Here is a 14,308-nt window from a genome sequence, read left to right on the forward strand (position 1 = left end):
CTCTGAAAACCTATTATGCAATTCAATTGTCTAATATTCACTGTTTAACAGATGTTTTACTGAGTACTAATTAAGCCTGCCTCATTACACAATGTTAGATCTAAAATAGCTTTATCCCTGGTTGGTTCCACAATGTATTGCTGCAGGAACCTGTCACAAAAGCATTCTACAAACACATTTTCAAGACCATCTTTGCCAATTTGATTGGTCCAGTTTATATGAAGATTAAAGTCACCCAAAATTATTACATATGTTTGTAAGAAAGGCAATTCATTTATTGTTTAATGCATTATTGAAGGGTGATGCATTACTGTTAGGGTGGATATGAACTACTCCCAACCAGTGTTTTATGGCTCTTGCTATTCCTAATCTCCACCCATACTGATTCCACTTTCTGATGATCTGAGCAGAGATCCTTTCTCACTAACATCCTTATGTTATTCTTTACTGTCAGGGCTTCCCCTCCCCTTTTCCATTCTTTTTGAAATGTTGGTTATATTGGAATATTTATTTCCTAAACTTGTTTACTTTGCAACCATGTCTCTGTAACGGCAATTAAATCATTTATCTCTATTTGTGAGACTAGTTCATCTATCTTATTGTGGATTTGTCATGCATTCAGATAAAGATCCTTGTTTAAAAACACTATATTCTGCATGGACCATGCTCACTGATGATTATTATTAAACTCCGTTTGTTCTTCTTTTCATCTTTATCCACATTGCAACATTGTTCTATTTCCTCAACTTTTCTCTTTGGTTTTCTAAATCTCCCTTCACCTAAACCCTCTCCATGCTCCTAGTTTAAATACACATCTACAGTCCTGGTTACACAATTTCCCAATTCATAGGTCTAGCCCAGTTTAATTTGAGCCCACCCCAGCAGAACAACTCTTTTTCCTCAGTACTGTGCCAATGCCCCAGAAATCAAAACCCTTTCTTTCCACACGACCCTTTGAGCCAAGTATTTAATTATGTTTGCCCTGATGCCAATTGGTGCATGGCTCAATAACAATCCAGAAATGATTACCTTTGAAGTTCTGCATTTTAATTTGGAACTAACTCCTCAAATTCTCTCAACTGACCATCATTCCTAATTCTACCATTGTGGTTGGTTCCTATGTGGACCACGACAACTAAAGCCTCCCCCTCTCACTCCATTTATTTCCAGCCATGAGGAGATGTCCTTAACCCTGGCACTGGGCAGGCAACAGTGTTTGGAGTTCCCAATCTTAGCTGCTGACAACAATTTATAGGCCCTTGACTATACTGCCCATTATCAAAATCACATTCCTTTTCACTCCCCCACTTGAATGCTTCCTGAATAATGGTGCCCAACCACCCTGCAGTCCTTGTTCATATCTACACGGCTAGCAAGCACGTCCTACTTGTTGGTCAAAGTTAAGGCCTGAGGCTCCTCCTTCGCTACGTGCTGGATCCCCATACCTGCTTCTCAGTCAAGTCTCCTGTCCCTTACATTGATCAACTCTAAAGTTCTATCCAACCTAAGGACTATAATTGCCGCCTGGAACAAAGTGTCCAGGTAACTCTCCCTGTTCCTGATGCCCTGTCATGTCTGCAACTCAGACTTCAACTCAGCAATTAGAGCTGAAGTTGCTCAAGTTGCAGGCACTTACCACAGATATGGTTGTTCAGAATTGTAATGCTTTCCACAGATCCTCACATGTTGCAGTCATGGCACAATACCATTCCTGTCAATGAGTTATTAATTTAGTTACATAGCAAGTTACGATCCCCTAGCTTACAGACAAAAGAACACTCATCAGCTCCTGGAGGTTGGAATAAAAGGTGTAAAAAGCAACACCTCTTCTCTCTCTGCACCAACTTCCCAATTTAGCACACTGTCCTCTGATCACTCTGTGCTGTTGCAAAACTGGTTTACTTTTATCGAGAGTTGATGACTTACACCCAAGTTGCAACTGCTAAGTCAGCTTTCTGCTACAATAATTAACACCTAATTCAGGCAACCACTTTCAATTGATTGACATATAGCTACCACTGCCAGGCGGTTTCTGTTAACTAGGTTTTATAACTAGTTTGCAGTTTTAAAGTCCTAAGTCAGAGTGTGACTGTTAATCGCAATTACAGTTTGAGAAAAACTTACCAGAGAGATACCACCTGCAACAAAATTAAGACTTAACAGTTGGTTCATGAAGCGCCGGTCTTTGGGTCGCTCCATGCTTCCTCATTCTTTCCAACCATTGTTACAAAACCAAGTACAGATAAAATTTGCGCTTACAATCAACAGCAGGGTTTCATTCCATGTTTACACTCTTCAATAATTATTTTTATTTTTACAATGGTCAAAAATGCAATGGAGCAAAGCTAACAGTTTAGGGATGTATCAAACCAATTCCCACACTTCATCACATGTTAAATACATTCATGGTTTCTCAGCACAGTAAGTGTCAGAGTTTAAACTGCTGGGTGAATGAATTTCTACTTCAATTTAGCCCTAAAAATGAAGTACACAGTAGTGTAGGAGTTTAAATTTTTATAGGGAAAAAGAAGGAAGGAAAGCTAAAAATGGAGACAATCACACTTCCAAGCCTTTTGAGAATGGCACCAAAAAGGGGCATGACCTGAAACTCGGAGGTGAATGGATAGATCATAGTATTTATAACTACTTTGCACAAAGGGTGGTGAATCTTTGGAATGCACTGCAAAGGGTGGTCATCAACATTAATAATTTTGAGATGCAAGTTGAAACATTTAATCAGAAAATCAATTAAGTGGTTGTGAACTAGAGTCAGCTGAATGGACCAAAAAGATTTCCCCCCACACTTTATGATCCTGTGATGTACATGGTTTATCAATAAAAACAAATCAACATTTTTTTTCATTTTTAATCTTCAAATTCCCTTTCTTCCCCCTTAACAGATGGCCCACTGATCTTTATGTCATTCATTATTCTGCAGTAGACATTTTTGTTACAAAATAGACACAATAGCATGTTCTTTTTTAAGGTGCAACAATTTGCTATAAGACACAACACTCCATGTTTAGGAACAAAAACAGAAAATGCTGGAAAAACTCAGGAGGTCCAACAGCATCTGTGTAGAGAAAAAAAAAGTTAATGCTTTGAGTCCTTATGACTTCTTCAGAGATTCTTGGCTTTTAACTTCATGTTTAGGCCCAGATACAAACTGAGAATACACATTTCAATTGCACCTGGGAATTTTAACAATCACCTTAAAATATGAACTGCGGACTACTTTGCACTTCCAACAACTCAAATATTGATAAATAAGATGCCATACCAGAAGTCTCGGATGGACATCTGTTGAAACTCAAGCATTTCTCTACCTCTTGCACAGGATACATGAAAGACACATCTTTTGTTTACTTACTATATCCATTACCACTTTCGATGGCTTTTATACCATGAAACATCATATAATCTCTCCTGCCCTCCAGCCTATCCCACTTTTCCTTTTGTTCTTCCTCTCCATTTCACTTGCTCAAAACCAATTATATTTCTACATTTGCTCAGTTCTGAATGGTTAACTCTGTTTCCCTCCACAGATGCTGCCTAACCAGTAAAGTATTTCCATTTTGTTTTTATTTCAGATTTTCAACATCTGCAGTATTTTGCTTTTTAATTCAACTCCGTTTGTCACACGCCATTGCACCTTTGCCTTTCTCTAGACACTGCTATAGTTATTCACAACTAAATTCTGCTGCATCTTTTTCCTTCCAACATTAATGTAAATTCCCCTTGCAACCTTTTAAAATCAAATGCTGGTTAACAAAATTGAGGCTCATGGAATAGGAGTCAGTTTGAATAAAAATAATTGCTTAAGGAAGAAAACAGCAAGTTGTGGCAAATAGTTGTTTTTCAGACTAGAGAATGGTAGACAGGGGTGCTCCCCGAGATTCAATGACAGGGCCACTTTTTTTGATATATATAAATGACTTGTATATTGAAATGCAGTAAAATTTCCAAATTGCCAATGATACCAAACTTCGAAGTGTGGCAAAGAGTGGGGATGATACCAATCAACTGAACTGAACATAGATAAGCTCCAAGAATAGGCAGACAAATGGCAAATGGAGTTTAATACAAACAAGTGTGAGGTGATGCATTTGGGCAGAAGGTATAGGAAGAAGCAACATAGACTAAATGGTACAGTTCTAAAGAGTGTACAGGGACAGAATGACTTGGGGGTTCATGTGCATAGGTCTTCGAAAAAGGCACAAGGTGGATGGGGTTCATGTGCATAAATCTTTGCAGGTGGTTAGCAAAGCATATGGAATCTTGGACTTCCAAAATAGAGGCATTGAGTACAAAAAACACGGAAGGCTGCACTTGTATGAAGCTCTCGTTAAACCACAACTAGAGGATTGCATCCAGTTCTGGTTAACACATTTAGGAAGAATGTGAGGGTCCTTGAAAGGGTGCAAAAGAGATTTACCACAATGGCTTTAGGGATGAGGGATTTTAGCTCCAAGATTGTGTTGGAGAAGCTGGGTTTCATCTATTTGGTCCAAAGGAGATTGAAGAGAGATTTGCTAGAAGTACACAAGGTCATGACAGATTTATTTGAGGTAGACAAAGAAAAGCTGACACAGATTTAAGGTTTTGGGCAAGAGATGCAGGGGGATCTGAGGAAGAACTTTTTTTTAAAATGTGGGTGCTAATGATCTGGAACTTGTTGCCTATGAGGGTGGTGGAAACAGAGATGATGAAAGGTTTCAAAGGGAAATTGGATGGGCAATGGGGGGCATAGGGCTATGGGGGATGGAGGAAGGAACGGGATTGATTGGATTTCTCTAAAAAGAACCAACATGTACTCATTCGCCCAATGGACTCCATAGGATCAAAATCCCCTCCAATTGGGGAATTTATGAAGCATAATTTCAAACCCACGGACATGTTTTGACCTCATGATTGGAACTATAAATTTCAAAAAAGATAAGTTGCAGACAGCAGTACAGGGCTGGGCAGCAAGGGGTTAATTCGGACATTTAGTGAAAACAGAGTGACCCATCAAAAGGGTTTGTATGTTGACTAACGTGATCAAGAAGTCTGATTACACAATACAACGGCACAAAGGACATATCATCAATACAATACGCTCCGAATTATTCAACCATCACAGACAATAGTATTGGAACAGGGTCATTCAAACCTCATTAACTTTGGAGCCAAGTGCTGTTACTGTGCCACCTCAAACAGCAGGAGAATTGCTTATGCAATGAGAACTGATAATATTCGTCTGGATACATCTTTCATGGAAAACCCCATATCATTTCAACCAGCAGGAGCTGATGACATTTGTCTTTGCACAGAATCAACGAAATGGACATTAGAGTAACAGGAAATATGTTTTGACATATCTGAGTTAAATTATTATAAACTCAGAGCAGATCGAAGCATCTGTGCTACAGTTGGAAGAAGGGTCAAGTTTGGTCACCTTGGCTCAGGTCTACAGTCAACACCGGTCAGACCAGCTGTATTGGAGATTGTAAGTTCAGCCAAAGCGTAGTGATATTGGTCTGAAGGTTTTGTGGAGGTTTGGGGCGAAAACTTGCTGTTTTTTGCCAGCACCTTGTAACTTGTTTTAACTATATTTTAGTGATATTGGTCCAAGGGTATATTTCCTAAGGTTTCAGGTCAGGACTTGGTATGCTGCCTGTGTTTTTGCAAGTTTTAACCAAGTCATGGTGACTATGTCAGGTACTGGGAATAGGTTGTTTTAAATTTTGGGTTTTGTACTGTGGGGTTGCGGGTAATTCAATAGAGCAATTATGAATTATCAGAAGAAACTTGTCTCGCTGGTCACTCTGTTTAAGCCATACACTTGTGAATCTGGTGTCACGAACTTGAGTGTGGAGGGGTCTCTGAGGGAAAAGGGAGCCCCTACACCTCCCTCAGTATCATTACAACTTTAACTCAATTTATCTAATTCATCTTTTCTCCAGCTTCAACCTTCTCAGTATTATCAGCTACAGGCCTTTGCCTATATTTCTAATTGTAAAATAAATGCTCAATTATATACTAACCAGATATTTTAATGATTTTCCTTCAAAAGGTCAGTACAAAATAACTGAAGGAGCACCACATGACCCTGTGACTATGTTACTGTCAAATACCTCAAACATAACAGTAAAAAAAACTGGCAAGCTTTAAGTATTTTATGTTGAAATTAAGGGCTTTTCTGGAGGTAGAATCATTCTATTCTTCTATTGATGATATTCCTTTTCATGCACCCATGAAAATGTTGACTTCTTCCTGAAATACTCTTCAACATCAAGCCCAAGCCATCATTCACTTTTGAACTGGGGAAGAGAAATCACAACTGGGCTAAATTTTACCCTCACCTAATATCCACAAACAAATGGATAGTAATCTGGAGCAGGAATCCTGACTCATTACGTCTTCCTGAGGAACACTACATCAATGGTAATAGTGTTTGCAGCTGCCACCTTAGTTGAGATGGTAATTCAAATAAAGTAGCTGTCAGACCTGGTAACACAGCTCAGCTACTTTCTGGATTGAGTGTGAACAATTGAGTCAGTCCTTTCAAAAAAATTATAGGGTAAGAAAATTATTTCATAATGTTGTAGAACTGCAATAAATGTTGTACCCCTATCCTGTGCTGAACACAAGATATCACATTCATAACTACTTGAATACGGCCATCACTTCATTTGAATTTAATCTGTTTAACTAACATTTCCATGTGTTTACAGTATATCATATTTTTGTTAGATCATTTATTAAATTAACTTAATGGGACAGCCCAGACAATTCTGCAAATATATATATATATATATATATATATATATATACACACAAAAAAGATGTACACATGAATCTTGGGAATATGCAGCATATTCTTCCCTGCAAAAAAAATAAACTCTGGGAGAATACAGACATAACAGTTGAAAATCAGGAGGGGTATTAAACTGCTAAGATACACATTGAAACTTGTCGGTAGAACTCTTTTAGATAATAAATCAACAACTGCATAAGATGACATAAATCAACAGATTTTGGCGAAACAAAATGGAATAAATATATTTTAAAAAAACAAGCTGCTTCCTCGTGCCTCCAGCCAAACTGGTCCAATGTTTCTACAATTGGTTTTTTGTTATGAAGACTTGAAACCATGGATTGTGCCCTTATTATAAATTTTAAAAGAAACAAGGAACATAAAAAACACACAACTATGTGGAAACAATGAATTGTTGCTTGTTTGACATACTTCACAATATTATGCATTAGACAAAGAAAGTGAGCACTTTGACATAAGGTATCAAGTCAATTAATCCAAAGATGCGTAATGTGTGTGCAACTATACAACTGCAGTAGTAAAACAAGTTTTGTCATCTTAAAAAATTGACATTATCCCATTTCACGATAACAAGTGGAGTTTATATAGCTAAAACAGCATTTTACATAAAAGAACACACAGGTTTATGTAGTGTAAATATAGTGTAGAAAAATTCACAAATTACACATCTAATGCCAGTAACCCCAAAATTGATCAGTTTTATTAATCTCACTTATTAGTGTCAACAACCTGCTACATATTATGGTGAGAATTAAATATTTATTGTTTACTTGAAACAAGCATAAGGGTGCAAGAAACAAGCATAATGTGAATGGCACAGCTGGGTGCACAGGTAACATTGCCAAACATTCAACCTCATACATTACGGACACCTGATTTCCATCGATTCAAAAAAAGTGTACTCTCCATTAGCTGTAAATTACAGATCAAAATTTGCTATACTGTTATTTCTACAATCTTACCATTGTAGTCTAGTAAGTTAAGTGTTAGCAGTTCCATTAGTGTACTCTTTACATAAAATTAAAAAAGTTTATATCAGAATACAGTATAGATTACTTCTAGATTCTAGGAAATCTCATTAACTACTTGGTAAGCAAAAAAGTTTTACTGCCACATTTGTTATATCTACTTTTCTCTTAATTAGCTGTAGCTTCAGTGCATTTAAACTGTGCCCAATGTCTTTGTCAAAAGGAAAATAATTAGTGAGCATTTTAACTGGATTAATTAACACTGCATTTTCATGGACAATATCCCCCAATGATCCATATTTTCTAGCTAATTAAATGTACATTGGGGAAATTCTAGCCCAAGCGAATGCTAAAGTGATCACTGAGAAAGAGGTTCAACCTAACCTTTGGAAGGCAACGCAAATTTAATGAAAGTAAAGACATACAGGCAAATTAACAGAAAAAACAGACAAAATATAAAGAAAAAATAATTAAAGACATAACGGAGCAACAAATCCATAAAGAGAACTAAGAAATTATCAGGATCTTATTTCTGCTCTGCATAATTGTTCAGATCTAAGGCTTTTCTCCTTGTCAAACCTGGTCATTTCCAGGTATGTAGCCTGCATCACTGCAAGGGTTTGATTAGATACAACTTCTCTCCATGTTCACTTGTGAAGATAGGTGCCTTTTTGTAGTGTTCTACCAATTCATCCATGGTGTTAAATCGGCGTTGCCCAATACAGTACACTCCATCTATTAGCTGGACCTTGAAATGTTTGTTCTTCCCTGATGCTTTTAGTGATATTGAGAGGTCACTTGGCTGAAAGAAAAATAATTGGCTATGATCATATTGTTAACAGGAATATCAATCTTAAAATATTTACTCCAGTAAAAATATCCACCCATACTTTCACAATTACACTATTTAATCAGGATAAATTTATGTACAATCTAGGGGGTAGAAATTCATCTCAGGTAGTGGCATATGTTTCTGTTTCTATAACAGGTAGTATTGGATTGGCCACCCGTTATATGCAGCACCTGAGATTCAGTTCCATTGCAGCTTTTTACTCAATAAATAATCTTGATTTCCCCTCCAACCCAAGTAGGATTGATGGTTATATTTTATAAAAATGACAAACCAATAAACCCTTTTTAAGCCTTGGCCTCTGTTGGCATAGCACTGATCTTAATCTTTTGAGAAGCACAATTACACTTTCATATTAAAGAATGCTATGAATGCTTTATTTGGTTCTGCATATCATTAATTCTAGAGATCAGAATCTTACAGAAATCATTTTTGCATGTGTATTTAAAGAAGCAACATGTATATTTGGGAAGCTGATCAAGCCTTTGGATATTCAAAGGTAGCTTGTAACTGTGGCAGATGTGGGTAGACAGTCAAAATTCTGGGAAATGGCTCTGAATTTTACATATATTTAGATAAAGTTAAGCAAATATAATGGGCACGTTGTACCTTAAAAGTTAAATACCAAGAAACACTAATTGAAATATTGAATAGTCATAAAATAAACATGTGAAGGATTGGAAAAAAAATGAAATTTAGGGAAGAGTCTACTTCAAAACAAAAATATTTGAACAGAAATTCAGCATATAAAATCACTGATATTTTATAATCCAGCCCAAAGGAAAACTTTCCCCTCACAAAGCCTGCTGCTTCATGTGTGCCTGAGCCTTTGTTGGATCATACAATTCCTGCTACTCATTCTAATTTTGCTCCTTCGCAATCCTCAGTAAGATAAAATAAGGGAGTGCAGTGAGAAGTGAATTATTCTAACCTCTAATGAAGAAAGTGATATGGTTCTATCAAAACTATGTGACCTCTTCCATAAGCTCAAAGATCAGCTCTGCCGATAGTGAGCACCATTTTAAATCACAGTGCCTGATTTTAGTTGAACAAGTTATTCATTAAAGCCTTAATTCTGGTGACAAGTGTTTGAATTTAATTCTAATAACACAATCCATATAGCTTTACTGATATATAAAAAGTAACAAGATGCACTGTAGGAACTCACCAAGGATCCTTAGACTGCACCTTCCAAACCCATGACTGCTACCACCTAGAAGGACAAGGGCAGCAGACACATGGAGGGGAATTTCCAGGCAATGGTGTTTCCAAGACACTCACCACCCCGACTTGGAAATATATCACTGTTCCTTCACTGTCACTGGGTCAAAATCCTAGAACTCCCTCCTTAACAGCACTGTGGGTATACCTACACCACATGGACTGCAGTGGTTCAAGAAGGTAGCTCACCACCTCATCAAGAGCAATTGGGGATAGACAATAAATGCTGGCCTAGTTGGCAATGCCCACATCCCATAAGTGAATTTAAAAAAATCACAAAGGTACTACAGAATAATGGTGGAATGTACAGATTCTGGCATAAGCATTCAAACAACGTACCACACTTAAGTAAACCAAAGTTAAAAGCTGCAGGTAATATTTGTACATGAAAATTAAATGTTTGCCATTGAATTACTTCTTTAGATAAACAAAGTTTGCAACAAAGATACATTCGCTTAAGGAGTAAAAACTCAACAGGAAACGTGGTCCAGTCGAGGTCAACAAGAGGAGTTAAATGAAATAGGCTTATAATGTTGCCAAAAGAGTAGTAAACCTAATGATTGGGAGGATTTTAGAATTCAGCAAGGGATAACCAAAAAATTGATAAAAGAGAATATGAGAGTAAACCAGCAAGAGATATAAAAACGGATTGTCAAAGCTTCTACAAAGATGTAAAAAGGAAGAGATTAGCAAAAATAAACATGGCTTCCTGGCAGAGACAGACAGAAGACACAACAAACATTTTCAAAATAGTGGATATAGCAAGAATGAGAACTTAAAAGAAATTATAAGTAAAAAGATAATACTAGAGAAATTAATAGAACTAGAAGTTGACAAATTTTCAGGACCTGATGGTCTACTTTTTAGGATTTTACAAGTAGTAACAACAGAGATATTTGATACACTGGTTTTGATCTTTCAGAATTCCCGAGATTCTCAAACAGTCATGGTGGATTCCAGGGTAGCAAACAACACCGCTATTCAAAAGAGAAGGGAGAGAGCAAAACAGGGACCTATTGGCCAGTTAGCCTGTCAGTAGTAGTAGTGAAAATGCTATCATCTATTATTACAGGCACTTAGAAAATAATCATCTGATTAAGCAGAGTCCAGATGGATTTATGAAAAGGAAAATCATGATTGACAAACTATTAAGCATTTTTTGAGGTTGCAATCAGCAGGGTAGATAATGGGGAGTCAGTGGCTGTATAGTGTAATTGGATTTTCGAAAAAGCATTCAATAAGGTGCCATGCATGTCCTTATTGCACAAACTAGGGTTCATGCAACTTGGGTAAAATATTAGCATGAATTGAGAGTAGGTTAGCAGACAAAAATAGAGTGGGAGTAAACGGGTCATTTTTTGGTTGGCAGGCCACTGCTAGTGGGTTACTGCAAAGATCAGTATTTGGGCCTCAGCTATTTACAATCTATATAAATGACTTAGATGCAGAACCGAAGGTAACATATCCAAGTTAACTGACAATACAAAGTTATGTGGGAAAGTAAGCTCTTGAGTAGGATCCCAGGAGGCTTTAAAGGAATATTATCAGATAAAGTGAGTGGGCAAGAACATGGCACAAAGAATATAGTGCAGAAAATTGTGAAGTTATCTACTTTGGTAGCAAAAAAGAAAAGCAGATTTTTTTAGTAGAGAGAAATTGGGAAATGCTGGCATTCAAGGGGACTTAGGTGGCCTTGTACACAAATTACAGAAAGTTAACACGTAGGTACAACAAGGAATTATGAAACTAAATGTATGCTATGCTCCAATCCCTTTGAATAAAGGTTAAGAATGAAGAAAAATAAAAGCAAAATACTGCGGATGCTGGAATTCTGAAACAAAAACAGAAAATGCTGGAGAAACTCAGCAGGTCTAGCGGCATCTGTGGAGAGAGAAACAGTTAATGTTTCAAGTCCATGTGATATAGATTCAAAATATTAACTCTGTTTCTCTCTCCACAGATGCTGCTAGACCTGCTGAGTTTCTCCAGCATTTTCTGTTTTTGCCTAAGAATAAAGAAGTCTTATTACAATTAAAACAGGGCCTTGGTGAGATAAAACTTGGGAGAACTGTGTACAATTTTGTTCTCCTTATCCAAGGAAAAATGTAGTCATTTTCGAGGGAGTACCATGAAGTTTCACTAGAGTGATTCCTGGGATGAGGGAATTTTCCTAAGAGGAAGGATTGAGTAGACTAGGACTATATTTCCTAGGGTTTAGAAGAATGAGAGCTAAACAATTGCCCTTGAGAAGGTGGTGGTGTGCTGCCTTCTTGAACCGCTGCAGTCCATGTGATTTAGGTATATCCACAGTGCCGTTAGGGAGGAAATTCCAGGGTTTCCCTGACCCAGCAACAGTGAAGGAATGGCGATATATTTCCAAGTCAGGTTGGTGAGCTGCTTGGAGGGGACTTCCAGTTGCTAGTGATCCTACTAATACCTCCCGTGTTCTGTACTAATCCTTCCCAAAAATCAAATGCTTCCTTTTTCAAAGTGTTAGGGAAATTATTTGTTCACATCCAAGCTTCAATTCATTAATGGTAGGAGTAAGGCTTCATCCTATATCATTTATATTAGGAAATTTTATCAGTTTAGGGAATCAAGGAAGATGGGATAGTGTGGGTATGTTGAGTTGAAGATCAGGTAGGCGTGCTCTTGCTCTTATTTCTTATGGTCTATGGAAATCTTTGGCAACAAATACAAAATTCACTTAAGGAAGAGAGACAGAATTATCTTGATTAATTCTCTTTAAATCACCAAGAAATTAAACAGTAAAATAGATTGGTAAATGATATACCCCGTACTAATATAGAGTAAAGGCTTACTATAACCACTGATGAAAGGAGATGTGGAATTTGACAATGAAACTTGCTAACAATTTGAAAAAGGAAAAAAGGAAGCAAAGAACCAAAGCAAAGCAGTATTGGCTAAACAACTAGATTCAGGTATCAGCTTCTGATGGGCTTAAATTTAGGTTTTGTAATGGCAAGCTATGAATTTTAAAGCAGCTGTCTTCAAGTCAGAATGAATTAGATCTATAGGTACAAATAACCAATGTAATCTCAGAAGTTTAGGCACATGTAAATGTGCGTTGCTGACTGTGGTACCCATGTAAACAAAAAATAACTGATGTGGCCTGAAAAGCCTCAGTACAATGAAAAGCAAGGCTAAGAAGCAACAGCAATATTAGACCTCAACTTTTCTACAGTGAATATAGAGAGGAGGGGGGTAACTGGTTGTAACTCATGGATTCAAATTCTTCGTTAATTTAGAATGGCAAAGTTCTAATCTACTTCCGTAGCTTTTGCAAAAACTGTAAAATTCTTAAAGGGGAATATTTGCAGTGGTTATGGGAAAAGAGCAAGGATATGGTACAAATTAAATTTCAAATAGCTGGTAAAAGGGATGATGGACTGAATAGTCTCCTTCTGTGCTATTTAATTTTATATCAAGAGACTAGGGAAAGTCTTAAAAGTGATGTCTTCCTGTGACCGGGTGAAAGATGATGTTTGAAAACAAAAGAGAAGCAGATGCCAATATTTACTTTGTAAGTGGAACGAAGAAAGAAAGTTGCTGACAAAAGCAAACCAATGAGATTTTTCTTTAAGCTAGGACATTTTACTCCCTGGAATACATTCTTTAAGGTGAAGCACAAGTTCCTACCTCTTTTAGTGGATGGAGACTAAGAGGAAAACATTTCATTTAAGCAAGCAATAGTAAAAATGCATGTTAAAAAAATCATGCAAACATTTCAGTGTAGGGAAATAGTAATGGACTTTTGTGTACACACACAAGAGATACACAATGCAACAATGCCATCTGTTGGCAGATACTGGCTGAATATTCAAAAAATAGAATACTGCAGATGCTGGAAATCTGAAATAAAAACAAAAAATGCTGGAAATACTCAGCAGGTTATGGCAGCATCTGTGGAGGGAAACAGAGTTAGCATTTCAGATCTGCAATCTTCATTCACCTTTTAAAAAAACATACAAAGTTTTGATGTCAAAATAAAGGAATTTTATTGGGAGGGGAAACCGGGAGCCACATTCACATGGGAGGCACAGCTTTGACATATAGTACATTTGTGTGCAGTCCAAATACCCATATCATGAAAATGCCATGTGAATGCAATAGTGTAAGTCTGATGGTACTGTAAGGAGAAATCCAAGTTTGTCATGCAGTTGTACAACAAAGCATGAATGCATTTTAAGTTGGAAATGAATACCTCATGCCTTTTTATGCCAATATATTTACAGGTCACTTACTAACGACATCTCTGTGTTTGTAATTCATGCTTGGTCATTGCACAAAGCTGAGCTAGTGACTTTAACATACATATATAAAATCCACAAATTTCTTTTACATAGCTTTCATTGTTTGAGAATTTATAATAGTTATTAATCATCAGTAGTAAATTATGGCAAGTAAATTTCAAATTAAAAATTGTCA

The 14,308-nt window shown here is 36.9% G+C and overlaps 1 protein-coding gene across 4 annotated transcripts in view; it reads right to left on the reverse strand.

The window, feature by feature from the left end:
- Positions 1-7,492: 7,492 nt before the first annotated feature.
- Positions 7,493-14,308, reverse strand: part of LOC121284277 (cytoplasmic protein NCK2) — a 63,046-nt gene continuing 56,230 nt past the window's right edge. For all 4 annotated transcript variants that reach the window (XM_041199627.1, XM_041199626.1, XM_041199629.1 and 1 more), the window contains one exon: positions 7,493-8,590. In XM_041199627.1, the coding sequence (XP_041055561.1) occupies positions 8,396-8,590 (195 nt within the window). In that variant the 3' untranslated portion in view covers positions 7,493-8,395. The remainder of the gene's footprint in view (positions 8,591-14,308) is intronic.

The sequence above is a fragment of the Carcharodon carcharias genome, chromosome 11 (genome assembly GCF_017639515.1).
Source record: "Carcharodon carcharias isolate sCarCar2 chromosome 11, sCarCar2.pri, whole genome shotgun sequence".
NCBI lineage: Eukaryota > Metazoa > Chordata > Chondrichthyes > Lamniformes > Lamnidae > Carcharodon > Carcharodon carcharias.